This window comes from Dasypus novemcinctus, chromosome 3 (genome assembly GCF_030445035.2).
Source record: "Dasypus novemcinctus isolate mDasNov1 chromosome 3, mDasNov1.1.hap2, whole genome shotgun sequence".
NCBI lineage: Eukaryota > Metazoa > Chordata > Mammalia > Cingulata > Dasypodidae > Dasypus > Dasypus novemcinctus.
The window spans coordinates 128441984-128467609 of record NC_080675.1 but is presented as its reverse complement, the minus strand read 5'-3'; the positions used below and the strand labels follow the sequence as shown (position 1 = coordinate 128467609).

At 36.3% G+C, this 25626-nt stretch overlaps 1 protein-coding gene across 1 annotated transcript in view; it reads left to right on the top strand.

The window, feature by feature from the left end:
* RSL24D1 (ribosomal L24 domain containing 1) overlaps positions 1-25286 on the top strand; it is a 33643-nt gene extending 8357 nt beyond the window's left edge. The window contains exons 2-6 of the mRNA XM_004470837.3: positions 7661-7774; positions 9461-9533; positions 10538-10601; positions 19545-19630; positions 20835-25286. Coding sequence (XP_004470894.1) covers positions 7661-7774; positions 9461-9533; positions 10538-10601; positions 19545-19630; positions 20835-20911 — 414 coding nt within the window. The 3' untranslated portion in view covers positions 20912-25286. The remainder of the gene's footprint in view (positions 1-7660; positions 7775-9460; positions 9534-10537; positions 10602-19544; positions 19631-20834) is intronic.
* The last annotated feature ends 340 nt before the right edge of the window (positions 25287-25626 follow it).

Here is a 25626-nt window from a genome sequence, read left to right as displayed (position 1 = left end):
CCATCTTTGTCCTTTATAACAGTTTTTTATTTGGAGTGTATTTTTTCCTGATATTAATATGTCCAAAACCATAGCTTTATTATTACTTTTTATTCATTTGCATTTCAGAACCTGTAGGAAGTAAGAATTGGAGTTACAGTGATTACTTTTATTAGAGGTCCTTATTTGAACTGCTGTTGGATGTCCTTTCCTTTCAGTCTGAAGAACTCCCTTTAGCATTGCTTGTAGGGCAGGTCTAGTGGTGAGGGAGTTTTTTTGTTTATCTAGGAATGTCTTAATCTCCATTTTTGAAAGAAAGCGTTGTTGGATATAAAATTCTTAGTTGTTTTCTAAACCATTGCCTTCTTGCCTCCATGGTTTCTGATGAAAAATTGGTTATTAATCTAATTTTGATTCCCTTGTACATATGTAACACATTGCTTTCCTCTGGCAGCTTTCAAAACTCTTTCCTTGCCCTTTGCGTTTGATAGTTTGATCTGTATATATTGGACATATTTTTCTTCTAGTTTATCCAGTTTAAAGTGTTCTCTGAGCATATTCCCATTCTTTTGCTAAGATTGAGATGTTTTCTGTCTTTATTCTTTGGGTATGCCTTGTGTACCTCCTTCCTCTCTTCTGGGTCTCCTGTGATGTGTATAATGACACACTTGATGGTTTCCCACAGGTGTCTTAGGCTATTTTCATGTTTTATAGTTCTTTTTCTTTCTCCTCAGCGTGACTCATTTTGTCTTTGAGCTCACTGATTCTTTCTTCTGCTCACTCCAATCTGCTGTTGAAATTCTTCTGGCAGTTTTTCATTTCAGTTATTCTGGTCTTCAACTCCAGTTCTTTTTGGTTTCCTAAAATTTCTGTCTCTTTATTGATATTCTCATATTATTCAGTCATTATATTCCTGGTGTCCTTTAGTTTTTGTTTTCCTGTATTTCCTTCATCTCCTTGAGCATGTTGAAGATAATGTTTTTTAACTGTCTACAGTCTGATCTTCTTAAATGATGTTTTCTGGATTTTTATCCTGTTCCTGAGGGTGGGCCGTCCCTTCTTATTTCTTTGTTTGACTTGTAATATTTTTTTGAATACTGTGTATTTTAATATTTTAAAATGTTAACTCTGGGGCTTATTCCTTGAGTTGTCTATTTTTTGAGTTTCTATACAGCTGCTGATATGATAGAGATTTTCTTGAGTATAAAGAACTAACAAAACTAAGCCAACCTAAGCACAAAATACCTTTCACTGTTTTTGTAAGTAGGTTTTGTGTTAGCTGTTGCTCTCTGTCAGAATTCAACTGCTCCTATCAGGAAGGTCAGCAGCAAATGCAAAGTGTAGAGTTCTCCTTGTGTTTTGGGTTGTGTCTTGTTGTGGGCTTGTGCTTGGTAGTAAGTAGCCTTAGGATTCCCCTGTTAGTTTGAATGCCTCTCTACTTCCCTGGAAGCAGACCTTCTTCCTCTCCTGCTTGTTTCACTGCAGGACTTAGAGCTGTTAAGTTTTTGCCCCAGGCAGCCCACTTCATTGGTTTCTTTCACTGCTTTTGTTATTTCAAGCTGCGGTTGCGGGGAAGGCAAATGCTGGGAGGGGAGGGCATGCTCTGAGAAGAGTTTCCCGAGTCATTCTTCCCATCTGGAACAAGGCTAGGGACCCACAAACTGCCCAGGGGAGGAGATGAGAGAGGGTGCCAGGAGCTTCTTCCATATCTCTCCAAAGCTGTGTTTTCTTTCCTTGGCACCTGTGTAAGTGCAGCCGTTCAACCATCCTCTGCAGTTCTGAGGAAGGATACCTTCTGAGAAAGTCCTGAACTGCGTTTGTCCTGGGCGAGTTGGAACATTGGCCACACTCAGAACCATGCTCCCAGCATCCAAAATAGGTAATGAAAAGCATTGATCCATGATTGGACTACATGCCTCCCCTGGCCCCTCTACTCCTCCCAGTCTTGGGGAAGTGGTTATTTATGGCCCTTTCGGACATCAGTAAGCTCTGCCAGGGGCCAGACTCCAGTGTCGCCTGCTGTGAAGGTAGGAGATGACAGAGTGCAGTTTACTAGTATTTGCTGTAATTTATGAGTCTCTTCATCCTGCTCTTCCCTGGGTGCTGTACAGTGTTCTGTTGGACTCTGGAGTTTCAAAATAGTTGACTCAGACAGTTCCTGTCTTTTTAATAGTTGTTCTGGTGGAGGGACTGGTTGCTGGAGCTTCCTACTCTGCCATCTGCCCACGATTCTTCCACAGATTATATCTTCATGTACTGTATATCCAAAATCATAGATTTATTGTTACTTTCTATACATTTGCATTTTAGCTCTTATAAAAAGTAAGGGTAGAATTACATACCAAAAATATAATAAAGTGGTATTGGCAATCATAATTATCTATGTGGTCCTTTACCAGAGATTTTTGTTTACGCTGCTTCCATCTACTGACTAGTGCCTTTTACTTTCACTTCTGAAGAACCCTCTTTAGCATTGCTTGTACAACAATAGCAGGTCTAGTGGTGATAACTCCGCCAGCTTCTATTTATCAGACTCTGTCTTTATTTTTGAAAGACATTTTTGCTGGATATAAAGTTTTTGGCTAGCATCTACTTTCTTTCAGCACTTCAAAGTTTTGTCCCATTGTCTTCTTGCCTATGAGTTTTTTTTAAAAAATGAGTAATCAGCACTTAATTTTACTTACATTCCCTTGTACCTGACACATTACCTGTTTCTCATAGCTTTCAGGATTCTCCTTGTCTTTGGCATTTGACAATTTGATTGTTAAGTATCTGTGTATGTCTTTTCAGATTTATCATGTTCATGTTTTGTTTGGATTCTTGGATTTGTATATACGTGTCTTTCATTAAACTTGGAAAGTTTACTGCCATTGTCTCTTTGAATATTCTTTCAGTCTTTCTTTTTTCTTCTGGATCTCTCATAATCCATATATTGGTATACTTGATGATATCTCACAGGTCTCAGGCTCTGTTCACTTATCTTCATTCTTTTTTCTTCTTGTCCTCAGCCTGAATAATTTCAGCTGCCTTATCTTCGAATTCACTGATTCTCTCTTTTGACAGCTTCAATCTGCTGTTGAATCCTTCTAGGGATTTTTTTCCCTGGTACTGTGGTTTTCAGCTTTGTTTGGTTCCATTTCAAGGTGTGTACCTCTCTATTGAAAATATAGAGATATCTATCATTTTCCTGATTTTAGTTCCTTGCCCATGTTTCTCTTTTGTTCTCTCAGCATATTTAAGACTAGTTTTGTGGGTTTTATTTTATTTTTTAAAGATTTATTTATTTATTTATCCCCACCCCCCACCCCCGTTGTCTGTTTTCTCTGTTTATTTGCTGCGTCTTCTCCTTTGTCTGCTTCTGTTGTTGTCAGCAGCACCGGGAATCTGTGTTTCTTTTTGTTTCATCACCTCGTGTCAGCTCTCCCTGTGGGCGGCACCATTCTTAGGCAGGCTGGACTTTCTTTTGCACTTGGCGGCTCTCCTTATGGGGAGCACTCCTTGCGTGTGGTGCTCCCCTACGCGGGGGACACCCCTGTGTGGCAGGGCACATCAGCACTGCGCGTGGGCGAGCTCCACTCGGGTCAAGGAGGCCCGGGGTTTGAACTGCAGACCTCCCATGTGGTAGACGGACACCCTAACCACTGGGCCAAGTCTGCCGCCTTATTTATTTTTTTAAGTCATTGTCTGGTATGTCTAAAGTCTGGTATTCTTTGATGATGGTTTTTGATGTTTTATCTTGTTCCTTTTTATGGGCCATCATTTCCTGTTTCTTTGTTTGCCTTGAAATCTTTTGTTATGCACTGTACATTTTTATATTTAATTTGTCAACTCTGGAATTTAGCGCCTGAGCTGTCTATTCTTTACATTTATGTTCTTTACATTTGTATCCAGCTAGTGATATGACAGATTTCCTTGAATGCCAGGAGCTAACAAAAACAATCAAGTACAAAAACACATTTCCCAGTTTTTGTAGATTGGCTCTGTGTTACTAATACTCTCCTTCAGAGCTTAGCTTCCCTACCAGTGAACCTTAAGATCAGCCCGAGGTGAAAGCACAGGGTCCTTTCCAGTCTAGTCTTTCCTAAACATGCATCTTGTCCTGTGTATGTACTGTGGACTTATGAATTCCTCCTATAATAGGAAAGTGACTATATCCTCTTTTCCCTCTGAAATTGTCTTTCCCATTCCTTGTTGCTCTCTTGTATGTCTTAAAGCCAGTAATCCTTTCCTCAAGGCCACAGGGTTTTGTCTATTTTCTGATTTTTTTCTTAATACTGGTTTAGCCATCTGTAGTGTATTCTGTTTGTAAGGCAAGTTCTAGAATGGGGAACCAGAGATGAGTGTCTTGGTTCTTTCCTTCAGGCTGCCACCGAATTATTGGCAGAGATATACATGCACTTAAGTAAGCACAATGGGATTACTCTGCTCCTTCTTGAATAGGACCAGGGTCCTGCCGTGAGAGTGCAGGCATGCTCTATCGAGCATGGGAGAGGGTGGGGGAGAGGCCATCAAGGGTGCCATGAGCTTTTCCTACTCAAAAGTTTTGCCTTTTTCTTGATTTCTTGCTTGCCTAGTTACTACAACCCTCTAACTTTTCTGGAGCTCTGAGGAAGATGGCTTTACTGGTTTTTGCTAGTTGTTCTAAGATTCTCTGGGAGAGTGGAATCTTGGAGTGTCACATGCCACCATCATGGTTGCCTGCAAGTCTTAACATTGTTGTTTTGATGTGGTAAAGAATCTGAAATCCTACCTCAGCACCTTATATTTCTGCTACAGACTGAAAGCAGAAACCTCATTAAATGAGGAGCCAAGGGCTCCTGCTTAAATTGAGGTAACTAAACTATGCTTTGTAAGTTAAAAGAACATGTAGAAGATTCTGAATATTTGCTTTCAGGATGTTAGAAGAAATTCATAGGAAATAAACCAAAAGTATTGCCAGGTTGGCATCTAGTTCACAGTAGGCACTATGGCTTGTAAATGATCTGGTCATCATGATTTTATGATTTTTTTGTCCAGCAGTACTTGTCAGCTGGATGTTGGAGTTAGAACAGCCGGTCATAGGAAATATCTAGAGTTGGGTATTAATCTGGTAGACACAGTGAAGGTTCAAGTTAATGAATAATTCTATGTTGCTAGTAAGAATTGGCTAGGAGTCAACTTGTTCGAGACACTAGTGGATTCAGAACAGAATTGAAAGTAATGGATGTCGCTCAAGTGGTTGAGCGTCTATTTCCCATGTATGAGGTCCCAGTTTTGATCCCTGGTACCTCCTAAAAGCAAAACAAAACAAACGAAAAAACCAACTTTCATTGTGGAACGGAGGTAACTTGGTGGCTGAGTGCCTGCTTCCCGTGTATGAGGTCCTGGATTCAATCCCTGCTACCTCCTTAAACAAACAAACAAACAAACAAACAAAAAACAGAATTGCAGATTTGAATGGGGGAAGTAAGAGACAGAGGCCCTGAAACATTGATGAACAACAAGTATCTTGAATTTTCTACTTAGTGATTCCCAGATCCTTACCACTTTTCAACTGAACAGAGAAATCCTGCTTCTAAAACTGAACCTGCTGAAGGTTTCTTGTTACCTCAAATATTTTTCTTTCTGAATTATCACTATCATCTGCCTAGAAATTTTTGCTAGAAACTTGTTAATCGTATTTGACTCTTTCACTTATCTGGTATTTTTCCTTTCTTTTTGCCCTCCTGGCCTTTTTTACATTAGGTGCTTGTCACTTCAGGAGCCTCCTAACTACTATTTCTGCCCTCAGTCTCTCAACATTTGAGGCTGTCTTTGATAGAGACTTCCCTTCTTACTTAGGGAGCTTGTTAAGGGCAGAATTAGTGTTAGTGCTTCATATTTTCACATACTTTGCAAATGAAAACCATACTTAAGAGTGCTTATTAATAAGTGTTGAATTAGTTGAATAAAAAAGGGTTGAAGAACTTGTAAGACCTAGGTGTTAGATGGGTCATTTATGTGCATGCTGAAGATGACGATGATGACAGAGGACTAGATTAAATGGGAAATTTGAACTTTTGAAGCTTTTACCTCATATGTGATCCATCTACCACCTATTGCATTGTAGAATTAACCACTTATATGTGTTTCCATATTCCCTTATACATGATCAATATATATAGCTTTTATTCTATTGCTTATCTCCCAACCTGATGTTGATCTTTCTTGTTTGCAAAGTGAGGAGGCTCTGCTGCATTGTTAGAATAAGTGGCTCAAAGTTAGGTATCATGCTTTAGTTGTCCTTGTATCCCTAGCAGCTAGAACATCAGGCAAATAATAGATGTTCCTTTCTTGCTGATTGAATCCTCCTCACTTCTCCAATGACTCCAGTCTCTTCAATACTTTCAGATAATGCTTCTTAGATATGAAGTTCAAGTAGACGTCCCTGTAATTTCCTACTGGTTCTAATTAGAATTGAGGAGGCCCCAAAAAAGTTCAGACCCCTCATTAGGTAGATCTCAGAAATGAGGATTTGCCTAGGGCTTAGGTTTTTTCTTAAAGAGATCACAGTGCTTTGGGTTGAAAGTTCTCAATAAAATTAACTGACAATAATTTCATAATGGATAACTCCAGGAGACTATAGTAGTTCTCATATTTTCTTGTCTTTGACATTAACTCAAGAGTATATGTTACTCAAGTGTCTTAGGAGAGGGTTGTCCTGAAGGTATGAGTCCAGATACAATTAAAATGGTAGTCTTATTTCTAAGAAAACTGTAACTTCGTGTCTAGTGACCTGCTTAAAGTTCCCAGTAGAACAGTAGAAAAATAAAATGAAAAGTATTATGGCTTATGATATGTTCACAGGTTGGCTTACTTTGAAATATTTATGCTGTTCATTTTGACATATTTTGTTATGAGCCACACCTTCTAGATTAGATAATTCAACTTAATTTTCTTTGCCTAGATCCATAAACTCTAAATGAGTACCTTTTTTTTGAGATTTCCTCTAGTAAAGTGTACAGATTGTAATGTGCTACATAGAACATTATATATGTAACAAAATAAGGCATTTTAGACTTACCTAATAAGTCCTAATAAGCCATTCCAGGAGCCCATTGAAGAATCACAGAATTGTAAGTTACTATTGAAGGACCCAGTCTTTGGGGACGAAGGTGGAAAATTAAAGCAGTAAAGAATCTTCCTAGTACATCTATATATAAATAATTTAAAAAACAAATTTATTGTCAATTTTATTTTCTTTTGAAATTATTTTATCAGAAAGCATGGAAATAACCAAAGGAGATTCCAGAATGGTTGTTGGAACCTTTTATCCCCATTGAGATACATCTAGAGAGTGAATTTTGAGAATTACTCTAAATTGGAAAGGGACTTAAAAGTAATTTACTTTCCATAAAACTCTTCATTTTATTCAAAACCACTCTACAGTTTGAAATTATTTTATAAAAGGAATTACTAACATTTAATAATATTTTCAGGACCTTTGCCTTTAGTTTAGATGATGTATGGTAGTCAACAATAGTTTAATTTCCATTTGATCGGATATGTCTCACACATTTATAAATGAAGTTGTGAGTAAATAGAAGGAAATTATGTGAACCATTGCCTTTTCTCTATAGTACTTTTGTCTGGCAGGGGTACTATCCTATGATGAAAAAAACTTAATGCTGAGTTTTCAATATTTAACTTACTTTTCTTGTAGGTGTTCAGATTCTGTAAATCAAAATGTCATAAAAACTTTAAAAAGAAGCGTAATCCTCGCAAGGTCAGGTGGACTAAAGCATTCCGGAAAGCAGCTGGCAAAGAGCTTACAGTGGTGAGTATAGTTAGCTCTCACTATATTTTTGCATTTTTCAGAACTTAAATTTTTTTGAGATATGTGATTTAATTAACTATTATAAGGCTGTAATGTGATTGACTAGTGATTTACTTATATTTGATTATGGAAATATTTTCATTTGATCCTGAAATCATAATTGTGTAGAATTCTGAAATGGGAAAAAAATTCCCAGTCCAATTGGTACATATGATTTTTCTTACTCTCAAATAACTATTTTTAGTTCTTGCAAACAAAGGGGAATCATTTAAATGGATTGGGGTGAAGTTGGAAATTACCATATGAAGAATTTTATGAAGAAGTTAGAGATGAATCAAAAGTTTCTTGAAAAGCAATGAGGGCTCAGGCAAGACTTGTAATGGATTTATTTATCAATGAATAGATTTCCGTAGCAGGACTTTTTATCTAGAAGCAGAGAAATTAGTATTGGTGTGAGGAGCATAGTGAGAAGTCAAGGGGTGAGGGAATTCCATGCGGTGAAGACCTCATCATCATATTGTAGTAATTGAACTGATAAAAGGATCTGCTGAAGTTTGTCCACATTTGATCCCTGTAAAGGGAGGAGATGAAAAGTTCTTTCACAGGCTTCCTTTATGGAAGGAAGATCTATAAACTTCTTCCTTTCTCAAAACTCATGTGCTCTTCCCCTTCTCTTCTGCTTAAGGATATAGTATCCACAAGCATTTGCTGTGAAACCCTTTCCTGGCTTCCTTAACACCAGAGCTTTTCAATGAACTTAATATTTTCTGACAAGATGCAAGGCCAAATCATAATTGTAACAAAAATAATTTTTAGAATGTGTGAGAAGAAGCATGGCATCTCAGATGGAAGCATCTACTGTCAGTCAAGAAAGGAAGCCAGTTTATAGTCATTCACCGGTGACCAGCTTTTTCCTTGTAATCTTGATGTTATTGTGATCTGATCAGAGGCATATATATATAAATGAAATAGCTAAACACAGAGCTTGTGCTGTTCCATATGCCTGTGTTAGTTATTTGTGAAAACTGAGATATATCTCTAGTTTTTCCAAAATTCTTTAGCATTTTTAAAGACTAATAGAATCATTAACTGTTAAAATACCAACAAGAGCTGGTATCCACATTTGGATGGGACCTGAAGAATCGTAAGGAGCAACTTGGCTCCTGAAGAGTAGCACCACATTTATTTGAAGTTGTATAATTTCACACCTTTGTGCTATAACAAATAGGCATTTAGGTTGAATTCTTAATAATTTACTTTTTGACCTATGAAAAATGGCAATTTCATATAGTTCATTCTAATACAAAGTTTTCTGACTGTGATTCTCATCTAGAGATAGGAAATTAGGGAAGCCTTTTCAGTTGGTTTATAATCTCCATGATGGTTATATAACCCTCTGGGGGTAGGGGTGGTACTCTCCCTTCTCTTCCCTTAGACAATCCCTTGTATATAGGAAGATACAAGAAAGGGGGGGTGTCTTTTACATGGAGATGTAAAGGAGAAAATGCTTTGGTAACCTATATTCTAAGAGATCACCCTAGGGGTGTGGGGGGGAGGGAGGACAACATGGATCTTACTATATCCATGGTTTGATACATTCTGAACTTTTGTGAAAAGAGTAAGTTTTAAGAAATGCTACCTTTCTACCTCGATTAAAACATTTTCCCTCCTCTGTTCCTTCTACAGGATAATTCATTTGAATTTGAAAAACGTAGAAATGAACCTGTCAAGTATCAGCGAGAGCTATGGAATAAAACGAGTAAGTCACATGGGCATACTAGAATATACAAAGTATAGTATAAAGTTTAACTTTAATATCAATTTGTTGTTTAAATGTTTTCTCCTTTTTGTTGCTTAGCTTTTATTCTTTTATCCTCATTTCAATAATTGACATATACATAAAACTTAACATACTTTACAAATTTAGGTCATTTTAATTTAGCGATGTAAACAGTGTGTCCTCTGTACCTTATAAATTATTTTTAAATTTATTTTGGTAAAACTACAAACTGCTGAAATTAAAAGCAATATTTAGTTTTTGTCATTTTCTTTTTTTCTGAAGCTGGCAGAGACTTTAATAATAAATTACCTGATATGTAGTAAAACTTAGATGCCTTGAGCTAGCTTATAGAAGTTCTTAAGGCTGAGGATTCCACGACTCTCACTCTCCTAATGGATTATAGGCATAGCATCCCTTTCAACACCTTTTCCCCAGTTAGTCATAAGACCCCAGGGGGGGAATTTAAAAGCTGTGGATTCTTGTAGTAGTACTTGATGGGCATATTTTCTAAAACAGTTGCATTTTAGTGGTTGAGATCATGGAAGATTGATTGACTGGCTCATTCTATCAGTATTTATTCAGGTGCTTGAAGAAAAAAGTAGTGTTCATGACTAGAAATGTGCTGTCTTTGTGGTGATTACAAGTTAAGATGGTATTAATTGCCTTTAACCCAAATTGTCTAAGATTTGAAAAGTATTGGACTGGTTTAAAGAAGGAAAGTTTAATAGAAATAAAGGTTTTGCAAAATAAAAATCAGGGAAATGATACTTGTGACAGGTGAAGTAAGAATCAATAGTGATGTCAGTCAAGAGTACATATATACTTTTTCCAGTAGGGGTTGTTTTTGCAATGAGTTTATTTCATTGATATATGTTTTTAAAATAGGCACTCAGAATACAGTTCCTTGTTAAAAGCACTTGTTGATTAGACTCACACTGCTTGAAATGCATATATTTGTTGCTAACTTATATATTCTTTCATAGTTGATGCAATGAAGAGAGTTGAAGAAATTAAACAGAAACGCCAAGCTAAATTTATAATGAACAGGTATGAATATTTGTATAAATTAATTCTTAGAAAAATAATTACTGGTAGAAATTTAGAGGCATTAGTTTTCTTTCTTTTTTTGGTGCTGAAACCCAGGAGCAAACCAGTTAGTTTAACTCTGCTTTGATGTAATTTCATCCGTATAAAAAACTTGCAAGAGCCGTATAAAGAGTTCTTGTATATTCAGGTAGGTTTTTACTACATTGATTATCCATGTCAGTGTGGTAAATTGACATGGATTATCTATGTCTCTCAGCATAGTAACTTGATGCCCTTTTCCTCTACACATATTTCAGTATGTTTATCCTAAAAAAAGAACATTTTATTATAACCACAATACAGTTATGAAAATTATGAAATTAATGTTATGAAAATTATGAAATTAACATTATATAATCTATAAAACTTCCTAGAATTTGCCAAATATTCCAATAATGTCCTTCATAGCAAATGAAAATCCTGGGTCCTGCATTACATTTGGTGGTCATGTCTTTTTAGCCTCATTTAATCTGGAGCAGTTAATCTTCTTCTTTGTCTTACATGACATTGACATTTTTGAACAGCACAGGTTTGTATTATAAAGAATGTTCTAAAATTCTTCAGTTTAGGTATGTCTCATCTTTACTTCATCATTAGATTCAGGTTAGGTACCTTGGCAGGAGCATCACAAGATGCAGAGAGATGATGATGTGTCCTCTGTTGATGTCCCCTGGCTGGTGGTGTTAATTGTAATAACTTGGTTGATATGCGCCAGGTTTCTTCACCAAAAAGTTGTTGTTTTTTTCTCTTCATAATTAATACATATACTGGGGGAGATAACATTGAAACTCTGCAAACACACTTCCTGGTTTTAGCATCCATTGGTGAATCTTACCTGGATCAGTTACTAATGTAATTGTTTCCAAATGTTGATTTTCTACTCCCATTATTTTTTCTGTATTATTTGGCTTTCTCCTGTAAGAAAGATTCCTCTTCCCATCATTTCATTCATTCATTTAAATTATATCTGTGTGTATTCATGGATTCTAAATTCTTTATCATTATTTATTCTGATGTTCTAAGTGCTCCAGATTTGGCCCGGGGGAGCTCCTTCAGGCAGGCTCCTGTATCTTTTTTTTTTTTTTTTAATGATGGACGTTTTTAAGTTTTAGGTTTACAGAAAAAAAAAATTGTGCAGAAACTACAAGAGTTCATATTCTCCCATTTCCCTTTTCATTAACACCTTGCATTAGTGTGGTACATTTGTTACTGTTGATGAGCCAATATTGATACATTATTATTAGCTAAAGTTCCTAATATATATTAAGGTTCACTCTTTGTGTTGTACAATTCTATGGGTTTTGATAAATGCATGATTATAGTATCATAAAGGATAGATTCACTGTCCTGAAAAATGCCCTGTCCTTTTCACTTGTGCCTTTTTTGACCAGTCTTCATCATTCTTTGAGCACTGTCTTGCTTTATGGCTGATCAGATGTTCAAAACTTACCCTATCCTGTACTTTCCCTCTCCCCACTTGAAATTGGTTATTTTTTTGGAGCGGGGGCCAGTTTTTAATCTGATTACTTTGGGAGTCTATCATAGAAAAGAAGCATGTGCCAGCAACTTTCAGGCTTAAAAAATTTTAAAGCATTATAGAAAAGGGGCCTAGGCTCTCGCCCTGCTTTCTTGCCTGAGGACCCATCCTGTCCTCTGTGTGCCGCTTTTGCCATTTTCCCTCTGCCATGTGGTCACGCAAGTAAACCTGGGGATTTATAATCTATAATGGGGAATTGTAGCTTGTACATCATCCCTCTTTATCTCTTTTCACCCCCTTCCTCTCTACCTGGGACCCCTGCTCTGTTATTTTTCTCTCATTTCTATTTCCTCCCTGTCTGAATGAATTACTGACCTAACTCACCAAAAAAAAAGGGGGTAGGGAGGGCTAAATGTTTGAGAACCAGTTTTAGTCTTTTTGTTGAATGTCTTATGGATTTTGTGCTCTTGTAATGGCTGAATGGTTAAACAAAATTTAAGTAATCCAGATTGTTTTCTCTGAGGAGAAAAGATCTAGGCACTTGGATCAATTAGACATTGTTTTATATGATTGAGCACTATATGTGTATTATAGACATTGATTTCTGAGGTTTTAACAATTCTTTTCTTCAATCACATTCCTTTATTCACTCAACAAATATGTATTGAGCCCCCTTTTTGTGCCACATGGGCTAAGTACTACAACATTTCACAGTGAAGTAAAAAGTTGGTAGTATAGGAATCCTGTTTAAGGTAATTGGGAACTAGAAAATATTGTGAGTTTTGAGTTGTTCAATAAGAAAATATATATTTATAAGGGTTCGACAGGCAGCTTTACATTAATTTTGGGAATAAGTAAGTTAGACATTTCTTTTAAGTTAAATTCACACTTGCATTTGTAAATAATTTGGGAGAACTGGAAGATTTCTTCATTTGATATTGATGCTTCTGCTCGCTTAGGGGAAAGGAAGAGGGAACAGAAGGGTAACCACTTTGTTCCCATTTCCCATCTGTGTTAATAAAATTTAGTAGGAAATTTTAATTAATTAAAGGAAAATGGTGATAGCCCTGCTGATCTTACAGAAATAAAGACAAGAGAATATTATGAACAATTGTTTGCTAACAAATTAGGTATTCTGGGAGAAATGGGAAAACTATAGGAAATGTACCAGCAACCTAAATTGACTAAAGAAGAAATAGAAAATCTCAGCAAGCCTATGGCAAGTATAGAGATTGATTCAATAATAAAAACCTCCATATACACACACACACGTCCAGAACCAAGGTGGTTTCACAAGTGAATCTACCAGACTTTAAAGAGAAATTAGTCAATCCCTCTCAAACTCTTCCAAAGAATTCGAGAGGATAGGACATTTCAAAATTCATTCTGTGATTCCAGCGTTACTTTTATAACAAAGACTGGTAAAGACATCACAAGAAAAGAAAATAACAAACCAGTTTACCTTACGAATATAGATGTAAAATCCTCAACAAAATAGCAAAATGAATGTAACAGCATATTTTAAAAATTATACACCATGACCAAGTAGGAATTATCCCAGGAATGCCAGGGTGGTTTAACATAAGAAAATCAATGCAACATACTTAATAAATGGAGTGAAGGGGAAAAACCCCCACAAGATGATCTCAGTAGAGTGAAAAAGGCATGCGACAAAATCCAGCACCCTTTCTTGATTAAGAAACACTCAAAACAGTAGTATTAGAGAATTCTCTCAAAATAATGAAGGCCTTTTATGTAAAACCCACAGCTATTATTACACTCAATGGTGTAATAATAGTTCATCTAAGTTCAGAAACAAGACCAAGGATGGCCTCTTTCTCCACTGTTATTAAATATTGAATTAGAAGGTCTAATCAGAAAAACTAGGCAAGAAAAAAGAAATAAAAGATATCCAGATTAGAAAGGAAGAAGGAACGCTACCTCTGTTTGCAGATGACATGATTATATACAGGCTTTATTGTGCTTTGTAGATACTGCCTTTTTTTTAAACTGAGGGTTTGTGGCAACCCTGCTTCAAGTCTGTTGGTGCTGTTTTTCCAACAGTATGTGCTCACATCATGACTGTCACATTTTGGTAATTCTCACAGTATTTCAAACTTTTGCATCATTATTACATCTGTTATGGTGCTCTATGATCCCCCCCCCCCCAAGTCACGATTTTATTTGTTTACATTACACTTTTAAAAAATCAGTTTTATTGATTGATATTAATAAATCATACAGTCTATCCAAAGTGTACAATCATTGGTATTTGGTATAATCACATAGTTATGTATTCATCAATTCAATCATAATTTTCATTATTCCAGTACTAATAGTAAACAAAAAAAAGAGACAAAAAACTGTACCCCTTAATGCTTACCTCTCAATCTCTAAGATTCCCCTGCCATGCATAGCTGCTATTTCATTTCTGTTTTATACACTCATATTTTTATTTTCTTAAAGCATTTTTTTCAGTTTTATTGATATATATTAATAAAGCCTAAATCTATCCAAGGAGAGCAATCAGTGGTATTCACTGTAATCACATGTTTGTGCATTCAACATCCCATTCACTCCCAGAGCACTTTCATTATTGCAATAATAATAATAAAAAACAACTCATCACCTCTCAATCTCTCTGTGCTTTGCCTGGCATACCTAGCAGCTATTCTTTTTCCTTCTTTCTAGTATATTTTTATTTATATTTTGTAAAAAGTCTTATATTTGCAATATCACCCATATTTGTGTTGGTATGAAGTTTACTATCTTACGCAGTCCCATGTTATAGTTTTTAGCTTTTCTTCTAGTAATGTACATGACTTTAGACTTTTCTTTTCAACCAATGTTATACCCATATTATAGCACTGCTAGTTACAAACACCATGTTATGCTTTAACCATTTCTGTTCATTTCCAAAGATTTACAGACAACCTTTTTACCAATTCTGCACAGATTAGCCCTCAGCTTTCCATTTTCTACTCTCCTCCTATTTTCTGATGACTTATAGTCTAATTATTAACTCCATTGGTTTACACAGTATATTTAGTTAAGAGTAGTGCAGTTGTACAGTATTTTTCCTTTTGTGTCTGGTTTCCTTCACTCAACATAATATCTTCCATGTTCATCCATGTTGTCATGTGCTTCATGACTTCATTTCTTCTTACTGCTGCATAATTTTCCATTATGTGCATATATACCCAATTTGTTTATCCATTCATCAGTTGATGGACACCTGGGTTGTTTCCAACTTTTGGCAATTGTGAATAACACCTCTTTGAACATCAGTGTGCAGATGTCTGTTCGTATCTCTGCTCTCAGTTCTTCTGGGTATATACCTAGTAATAGTATTGCTGTGTCACATGGCAAGTCTATATTCAACTTCCTTAGTAACTGCCAAACAGTCCTCCACAGTGGCTGTAGCATTCTACATTCCCACCAACAGTGAATAAGTGTTCCGATATCTCCACATCCTCTCCAACATTTATGTTTTTCTGACTTTTTAATAGTGGCCAGTCTAATAGATGTGAAATGATATCTCATTGTAGTTTTGATTTGCATTTTTTACATACATTTTAGTGGTTTTGACTGTGTTACTTTTTTTTTTAAAGATTTATTTTTTTGTTTATTTAATTCCCCTCCCCTCCCCCGGTTGTCTGTTTTCTGTGTCTTTTTGCTGCGTCTTGTTTCTTTGTCCGCTTCTGTTGTCGTCAGCGGCACGGGAAGTGTGGGCGGCGCCATTCCTCGGCAGGCTGCTCCCTCCTTCGCGTTGGGCGGCTCTCCTTATGGGTGCACTCCTTGCGCGTGGGGCTCCCCTACGCGGGGGACACCCCTGTGTAGCACGGCACTCCTTGCGCACATCAGCACTGCGCATGGGCCAGCTCCACATGGGTCAAGGAGGCCCGGGGCTTGAACCACGGACCTCCCATGTGGTAGACGGACGCCCTAACCACTGGGCCAAAGTCCGTTTCCCTGACTGTGTTACTTTTGAGCAGACTTTAAGTGAATCCATAGAAAGTTAATATATTAAAAATAAAAGATACACAGTTAAACAATAGGCATTGAGATATTGAGGATCATGCATACAGAGATGGTGTGGTTGGTACTGTCTCTGAGTCTGTCACCTACTTAAGAATTACCAGCAAATATCAGTTTTTCTGCACCTTGTTGCTATATAATTTATCATAATCAGAGCCTCTGATTATATATTGGGAGATGTAGAGGAAAGGTAGAAAAGTGAACTTACACATTTAATTCCACAATTTAAAATGAACATTAAACTGATATGTAAAGCTAAGTGGCTTAACCGTCAGGCATCAAACAGGAAATACAACTGGTCCCTGTAATTCTTAATGTTCTTCAGTTCTCAGCAGATGGCCAGCCCAGCAATATTGCCATAACAGAGACATGAACATTTATTTATTCAGAGACTCTGAAGAAAACATAGCAAAGGCATAGAGAAAAAGTTGGATTTTTCGAAAAAGTTAATAATATCAAAATATTTTCCATCATTGGCAAACCCCGCTAAATGTAGTATTTGCCTCAAAGCAGCACTGGATTCAGAATAAGAGATTGGCAGAGAAGTTTGGGAAATTCATTTTTTAAAGATTGGCAATTTCTCTACACTTAAAACTATCAGTTAGAGGTATAATGTTTGCTCATTTGTGGGTTGTTGACCACTTGCTGAAAAAATTCACATGAATGAAGATCTGCAGAGTTGTGCTTCAATGGAATTTAAAAAAAAAATTTACAAAAAACTTAAGTTAATAGTTATAAAACATCCATGTTTGCCAAGATGAAACATGGTAAAAAGTAGTGTTAAGTTCTGTCCATGATTCTTTACACAGCTAATGGGGAAGTGATAAAAACAATTTTTTTCTTAAAAAGGAAGTTCTGTTATTAAACTGACTTTCACAGTCTGACCTAGAATTTAGAGAAATCATGTAGTAAAATCTGTAAATGAAAATAGGAAGTTCTGTTTTTTAAATATAGTTCACCAAGTCTGTCCAGAGTCATCCTTGATAGTGGAATGGAATGGAATGATTAGTTCACTATCTTATGATTTGCTGTGATGGGGAAAATTCCAGAACACAGCTTTTATATTTTTACAGTAATTCAAAAGATAAAAAGAAAGAAAGTGCACTTGTTAGGTTTTCTTTTGGTGCAATTTTCAGGTGTACTCTTTTCCCAAGTGCCACAATGGAAATAATACTGGTTTGGAGACCTAGTATAGATTGATCATAAATGTTGCATAAAGTCTGTAGGACTTTGGTAAAGATATTTCCAAATTGCATAGTAATGCACTACAGCTGCCATAGGCACAAAAAAGTGCCACTGGCGTGTGCGAAGGAAATGATACCATCACTCCTGAAGAACACAACTCTCAAGCAGTAAATTAAGCCCCTGCAGGCAAGTTCATGAAGTCCATCAGTGTTATTCATGTCACTACCAAGGCTGGAGAGAATCCCATTGTGAAATAGAAAAAGAGTTCAATCACCAAAAGAGCTCAGTCACCTTATACTTTTCATAGTAGAGAAATCTACATATCTACAGTAATCAAAATAATGTGGAATTGGCGTAAGGATAGATACAGAGATCATTGGAACAGAATTGAAAGTCCAGGAATAGAGCCATATACCTATAGCAATTGATTTTTAACAGGGGTGCTAAGTACATGCAGTGGGGAAAGAATAGTCTCTTCAACAAATAGTGTTGGGAAAACTGGATATCCACAGTTAGAAGAATGAAATTGGGCCCCCTACTTCATACCACAGACAAAAATGAACTCAAAATGGATCCAAGACCTAAATATAGGATGTAAAACTAAAACTCTTTAATGCTAACAGAGGGGTAGATCTTCATGACCTGGGATTCAGCATTGGATTCTTAAATATGACACCAAAAGTATGAGCAACAAAAGAAACTGAGAAATTCAACTTAGTCAAAATTTGTGGAAAGGACATTATCAAGAAAGTGAAAAAGACAACCTAGAATGGGAGGAAATTGTTGCAAATCATGTATCAGAAGGGCTTACTCTCCAGAATATATAAAGAAGTCAATGCAACCGCAAAAAGACAACCCAATTAAAAAATGTATTTGAAAGACATTTCTCTAAAGAAGATATACAAACGGCCAATGAGCATATGAAATGGTGCTCAATATAATTAACCCCTAGGTAAATGCAAATCAGACCACGATAAGGAGAAATGGATGTGGCTCAAGCGATTGAGCTCCCATCTACCATATAGGAGGCCAAGGGTTTGATTTCTGGGGCCTCTTGGTAAAAGGAAAGCTGGCCCACACAGAGTGCTGGCCTGTGCAGGAGTGCTGGCCCACGCAGAGAGCTGGTGCAGCAAGATGATGCAACAAAAAGAGAAACAGAGAAGAGACAATAAGAGATGCAGCAGATCAGGGAGCTGAGGTGGTACAAGAGATTGAGCATCTTTCTCCCACCCTAGAAGGTCCCAGAATTGGTTTCCTGTGCTGCCCAAACAGAAGACAAGCAAACAGGAAAAAGCAGACAGCAAGCTTAAAACAAGGGCAGGGTGGGTGGGGATAAATAAAACAACAACCAAAAAACCTCAATAAGGGGAGCGGATGTAACTCAAGTGGTTGAGTGCCTTCTTCCCACGTACGAGGTCCTGGGTTTGATTCCCAGTACCTCCTACAAACAGTGAAAAAACCATCTCATTGGGGAGTAGATGTAGCTCGGTGATTGAGCACCTGCTTCCCATGTACAAGGGGCTGAGTTCAATCTCTGGTACTTCTATTAAAAAAAACAAAAACCCGCAATGCGATACCACTTCATATCCATAAGGATGCTTATTAAAAAACAAAATAAATGTTGAGGAGCATGTAGAAAAATTGGAATTCTAGTGCATTATTGGTGGGAATGCAAAATGTTGTAGTCACTGTGGAAAGCAATATGACCATTCCTCAAAAAGTTAAAGAATTATATATGATCCAGCAATTCCATTTTCAGGTGTATACCCACAGTAAGTGGAAACAGTCTCAAATAGATATTTGTACACCAATATGTATCACCACATTATTCACAGTAGCCAAAAGGTAGAAAGCCCAAGTGTCCATCAACAAACAAATGGATAAATAAAATGTGGTATATTTTGTTGTGACATCAGTGAAATATTATTTGGCCGTAAGACTGAAGTTAAGACATGCTGCGACATGGAACAACCTTGGAAACATACTTAATGAAATAAGCCAGGCACATAGGACAAATATTGTGTGATATCACCTGTAAGAGATGACTAGAAATAAATTTGCAGAGCTAGAAAGGAGATTACCTGGGCATGAGAGGGAGAGAGGAAGAGGAAGTGTTGTAAGAAAAAAAAATTCAAAGCTATATTGTGAATTAATGCCTTAAGGTAAAGTAACCGAAGTTTTGGCCTTGATGTGTTCTATCCTAGGTTAAAAAAGAATAAAGAACTACAGAAAGTTCAAGACATCAAAGAAGTCAAGCAGAACATCCATCTTATCCAGGCTCCACTTGCAGGTAAGTACTGTGTTGCCGATCGTTTTCTTCCTTAAGTAGAGGGAGGAAAACTACATTTTTGTGGTCTGTGTAATTGGACACTTTCTAAGGGTGGGTCTTTTTCACTCAAATGCTACTTCCCATATTACATTTATGAAGTGATTTGATTTATAAAGTGTATATTCATTCAGTGTATTTCCTAGTCACAATCTATTATGTATAGTGTGTCTTTTCTTCCTTCATAAAATCCTATGTTACAAAGGTATCTATCCAAGTTAAGCAAAATGATTTGAGTGATAATTTCATAGATGATTTCTGCCTTATACCTGTTTCGATTAAAGGATATTTTATATAGTGTTTTTCAAACTTTGGTTGGTATTAGAATTACTCGGGGGACTTGGTAAAAACAAAAGCCCTTTGAGTCTGGATTTCTGTGTTTATTAGCTCTCTGGATAAATCTGATACAAGTGTACACTAAATAAAGTTCGAGAACTAGTTTTATATCAAATCTTCTTTTTGTGCTTTTATATTGTACTGGTATTCTGACATTTGGGCATTTGTTTCTGTGCATAGTTTCTTTTGTGAGGTGCCAGAAAACCAGCCTTATTTAGCTGGCATCAAGAATGATGTGTTAGGTAATTTACTTATGCAGATTACTTGAAGGGTAAAAGTTTTGGTGAGGTTTAGTTGAAGGCTTGATTCCAGAATGATTGCATGCCTAAATTTTAGTAAAGGTCAAATTCCATAATCACATGATAAATAGATTTGTGTAGTCTTACCCAGTTGTTTTTGTATCAATTTCTATTAAAGCAAAATAGACAAAACCCTAGAGCATGTATGTATACAGGTTTCACATGTAGATGATACTGACATGAAAAAGCAGCAGGAGTGAGCCATTAGTATCTAACTTTTTAGATAACCCGTTGGACATAGGTAGTATAGTATTAAAAATAGGGATCCTGGATCCAGATTGCCAGGATTTAAATCCCAGGGCTTTGACTGTGGGCAAGTTACTTAGTCTGTCTCTGTGCCTTAATTTTCTCAACTTTTAAAATGGGGGTTAGGAGGGTAAAATGAGCATATATGTAATGTGTTTATTATGTGTTTAGCTATTTTTAATCTTAGATTTCTTAGAAATAACTAATATTATTCCAGAGTATCCAAGGTCTTTTATAAAGTATTGGTACAAATTCTTCAAGGTTACATTTTTTTTTTTTTTTTTAAGGCAAAGGAAAGCAGCTGGAAGAAAAAATGGTGATACAGCAATTACAACAGGATGTGGACATGGAAGATATTTCTTAAAAATCTCATTGTCACCTTTCTACATGTGCATTTGGAAATATCTGGAGGCTTGGAACTTCTAAATTATTGATTTATTTTTTACATAAGGTCACTCAAATGAAAGGTGATTAGAAATACTTCTCTTTTGCGTTGCTACCTATAAAACATCCAGTGTTATGGATGTTAGATTTTATTTCAACTTCAAACCTTCACTGATAAATTGTATCATATAAATCATGAAAATTTTGAGTGTAATTATGGAAGTGAATTGTGGGCATGAAATGGTCATGTCATCTGGATGATGGCTATAGGCAGCACATACGTAATAACTAATGACAGAAATTCATGGTTAGTGATACATAAAATAAAAATTTTTTTTTGCAGTAAAATGCTCCCTTTACATATAGAATAATCTGTATGGCAATTGTTCTCAAATGATACTTTTATTTTAAGAATTCCTGTTTTGTTTACTGTCATCTTAAATGAGCATTTTGGCCCTAGAGATTGAAGCCTAATTGTGTTGGACTGTTATGACCTGGTTTAAGTGTACTGTTCTGATAGCCATTTTTGGATGTTATGGGTGAGAGTTTGAATAATCTTTTTCTGAAATCGTACTAAATTCTAGTAATTGCCACTAATTTGAGATTCCTGGTGGAATAAGCTTTATTTTTCCAGCTTGGCACTAATTTAGATGCGGAGGAATCCCAGTGCCTTTTAAAAATTGTTGTGTTGTTTCTTTACAAAAGCTTCTGTTGATTTTGGAAAATAGAGTTTATGGGTAGAGCATCAGTTCATTATTTGCACGTGAAATAAAATCATTTTTAAAGTAAGGGCCTATGTATTTATTATTTAAAGGTACTAAACAAAGTATGAAGTATGTTTAGTCTACTGGTTGAGACCTGTCTTGACCATTTGGCACAACATCAAGCTCAATATTTTTCAGATATCTGTCAATACTGCACTTTTATATTTAGTTGTTCAAGAGCGATATGGTTAGCAGTTATAAAAAAAGTTTTCTTGCACATATATCTTAGAAAACGTTGTAAGAATACAGGAAAAAATCTCCACATTTGGAAAAATCTCATTTCTTAAAAATAGAAACCTTAGATGTTTATATTGTAGATAAGAATTTGAAAAGAACTGACATTTCGTAATATCTTTATGAAGTAATATCTTATAATATCTTATAAAGGTGAAAAAATTCAGGTCTGGTTAACTTCCCTCTTTGCCATATAGCAATAGAATGCAAGTCTTTTCTGCATTTATGTAGAAGGGATTTATCTAGAGTCTAATGGGTGTATTTTTAGTGCAGATTTATTATGTACATTCTAATACTGACTGAAGACAACATTGTAAAAGTTAACACTGCAGCTTGCTGAATTAGAAGTGTTGAAAAGAAGGGAAAAAAGCACTATTTAAAAAAGGAAAATCAATTTCCAGGGCTCTGGAAGAATTTTCCAAAGTCTCTGTTTTTGATATAAAGCAGAATTGACAAAGTGACCCACAAATTTTGCCTTCCATGTCTTCCTACTGAGTGTATCAGTCAGCCTGTGTTGCTTTGAATCATTCTTGTTTGTGTTGATCACTTTCTTCTCAAAGTCAAAATGACCCTTTTCTTAAGAATGTATTCGTGCCTTCTGATTGTAAAAATCTCTGATGCCATGAGGTGAGTCTCTGACTGAAGCACTCCTATTTGAACATTTCCTACTTGAAGGATTATAATTACTAGTGTGGAATCTTAATCAAATGAAGCTGTCATGTGGGGTTAAAGGTAATGCTTCTTCCACATATCATATCCTGGGTCACACCTGTGCTGGTCTGATTCTCCAATCGCCCATTGATTCTGTGGTCCCCTATAATTCTGCCAATAAATTCCTTTTTGCCAGTGTTTGTAACCAAAAGTCTTTACCGGTAGATAATCCCTGCCCTTCCAGTAAAACCAGGCAACCCATTTCTGTCATAATTTCCCAAAGTGCAGGGATTGTTTCTGTTCTACCCCAGGCACATTTTAGGTGCCTGGTTCATGGAAGGTGCTCAGGAAATGCTGACTAAATGGAAACTTAATGTGTAGTTATATGCTAGGTTTACTTCTGTCTTTAACTAATAACTTGAAGGATGTAAGAATGAATAGAGAGAGAGAGATGCTAGGAAAAGAAGTATGTCTGTGCCTGACACACCATCAACTCCATACTGTTGGAAAGGTTTGCTGGAGAGCAGTGCTTGCCTCAGAATATATTCCTAGTTTTGCTGCTAGAGTCATCCAAGCTGCATTTAAGGATCTGGCTGGAGCTTTCACATATCAGGGAATCCAAGGAAAGATTGAGCACGACTGTTTTTGTCAGGTTGCTTAAAGTTTTACCCAGAACTTTGTTGATGGAAGTAGTCCCTTCAGGAGCCAGAGTCTAAAAATGGAAATAAGGAGAACTAGTTGATGAGAATCAAGACAGAAAGAGGGCTGCTTCTCCAAAGGAACATTAACCAACCAAAAAAATACAGCAGACAGTATTTTGAGAAACTTTTGCTTTCACAACCCAGCTTTTAAATACTCTTTGTTTAAATGCTCTTTGTTTAAATAAATTTGGTTTGACACCAAGCCATGGACTCTTAAAAGGAGCATCAGTGAAAAATGATTCTAGTCAATGAGTCAGTCCACATAATTTTTTTGAGTATATATGGTAATATCCTCTATTTTCTCTTCAGATATCAGGGACTACAATGTAGACAGTGAGCAAGTACTCTTAAAGGCAGTGTACCTGATTAAAAGGATCCATCAATCCCAAAGCAGATAATGATACAAAATAGTCATACTGTGTTAAACTACAAGACCCTGCATTGCATTGTTCACCAGAATTTCTCTTTAATATTCCCAGATTCTTTGTCCCAGCTAGTAATTTCCTCAATTCTAGAAGGCACACAAAAAATAATTACCAAAAGATAGAAGAATATATAATGAAAATAGGGGAGAAAAATCCCAAAGGATAAAATTTCCAGGTTCTGTCACTATGTCTCGGGCAGCTTGCAACCTCTCAGTATCTCTGAATACATATATACAGACAGGCTACAGTATCACCTAGTTTAAGGGTTATAATTACTATGGCCAGCATATCGCATATTATCTTGCATAATCTTTACAACCCTTTAAGTTCCTATTCCCTCCATTTTGCAGATAAACATGAAGGTATGAGAAGTTGAATAACTTGACCCAAGTCATAAACAACTTAGATTCAAACTTACGTTGACACTTAATCACTATCTCTTAAACAGCATCTAACATGATACCTGGCAGGAGTTGGTGCTCCATATATATTCATTCAAGGGGGAAAAAAATCTAGCAATAAAAGGTGCCCTAACAGGATGGGAAAGTCCTGTATCTGATAAGGGTCTAGTATCCATAATACAGAAAGAATTCTTGCAGTTGAACAACAGAAAGGGAAACAACCCAGTTAAAAAATGGCCCAAGGACGCAAATAGATTTTTCTCCAGAAAAGATACATAAATGGCCAAAAAGCACATGAAAGGATGGTCACTATCATTAATCATTAGGACAATGCAAATTAAAACCCACAAGGACCATAATTTTTTAAAAAAGGGAAAACTAAGACGTGTTAGGGGCAGCTGTATTGCACTGCTGTGGTGCTCTAAAGCCAGCACTGCCTTGCTGAGCTCTTTCTGGAGAAGAGGGTTTAAGTAAGGAGATCTCTATACCATGGTCTATATATATCATGGCTCCTACCCAACAGACTGCCTACAAATTGACCATTGACTGATGATAAAGCACCTAGCAAGAGTGCTCTTTCTACTGGAAGTTTGAAAAAACTTCATTGTTACAGACCTGGTACTATGGTACTAAGTGAAATTAGTTGTTATCAGAAGTCCACTGAACATTTGATTTGCAAACTCACTTCCAGCATCTGGTGTGAGTAATTGCTCAGGACTTGAAAACAGATTTGCGCTTCCAGAGTGCAGCTCTTGGTGCTTTGCTGGAGGCAAATGAAGCCTATCTGGTTGGCCTTTTTGAAGATGGCAACTTGTGTGCTATCCTTGCCAAACGCTTAACAATTATGCCAGAAGACATCCACCTGACATGCTGCATATGTGGAGAACGTGCTTAACACTTAACATTTCATTCTCAAATTTTTTTTCTCTTCCTGTTCATGGTGGTTATGAATGTTAGATATTTTTTCCCATGGGGCCAAAAGGTACCTAAATATGTGGTACTAGAAAAATAGGGGGCAGAAATGAGGTATTGGCAGTTTTTCCATTTTCATTTGTGTGTGAATTTTAAATATAAATGTGGGAACATAAAGCATTGCTGCAAGTCAAAATGTTTCTGTGAACAAGTTTCAACTGTTCAACCTTATAAGACTTATAAATAAATCTGTTAAAATTTTCTGGACAATGTGAGCGTTTGGGCTTTTTTTAAACAAGTAAATTTCTTACTGATCGCAAAAAATAAGCTAATGAGGATGTGGAGAAATTGGAACCCTTATACATTGTTGGTGGGAAGGAAAATGGTGCAGCAACTTTGGAAACAGTGTTGTGGTTTCTCTGTTAAGTTAAACATAGAATTATCATATAACCCAGCAAACCCATTCATAGGGATATATGAAAAAGACCTGAAAACAGGTATTCAAACAAAAGCTTGTACATGAGTGTTTGTTTTTCATTCACAATAAGCAAAAGGTAGAAACAACCCAAATGTCCATCAGCATACAAATGGATAAGCAAAATGTGGT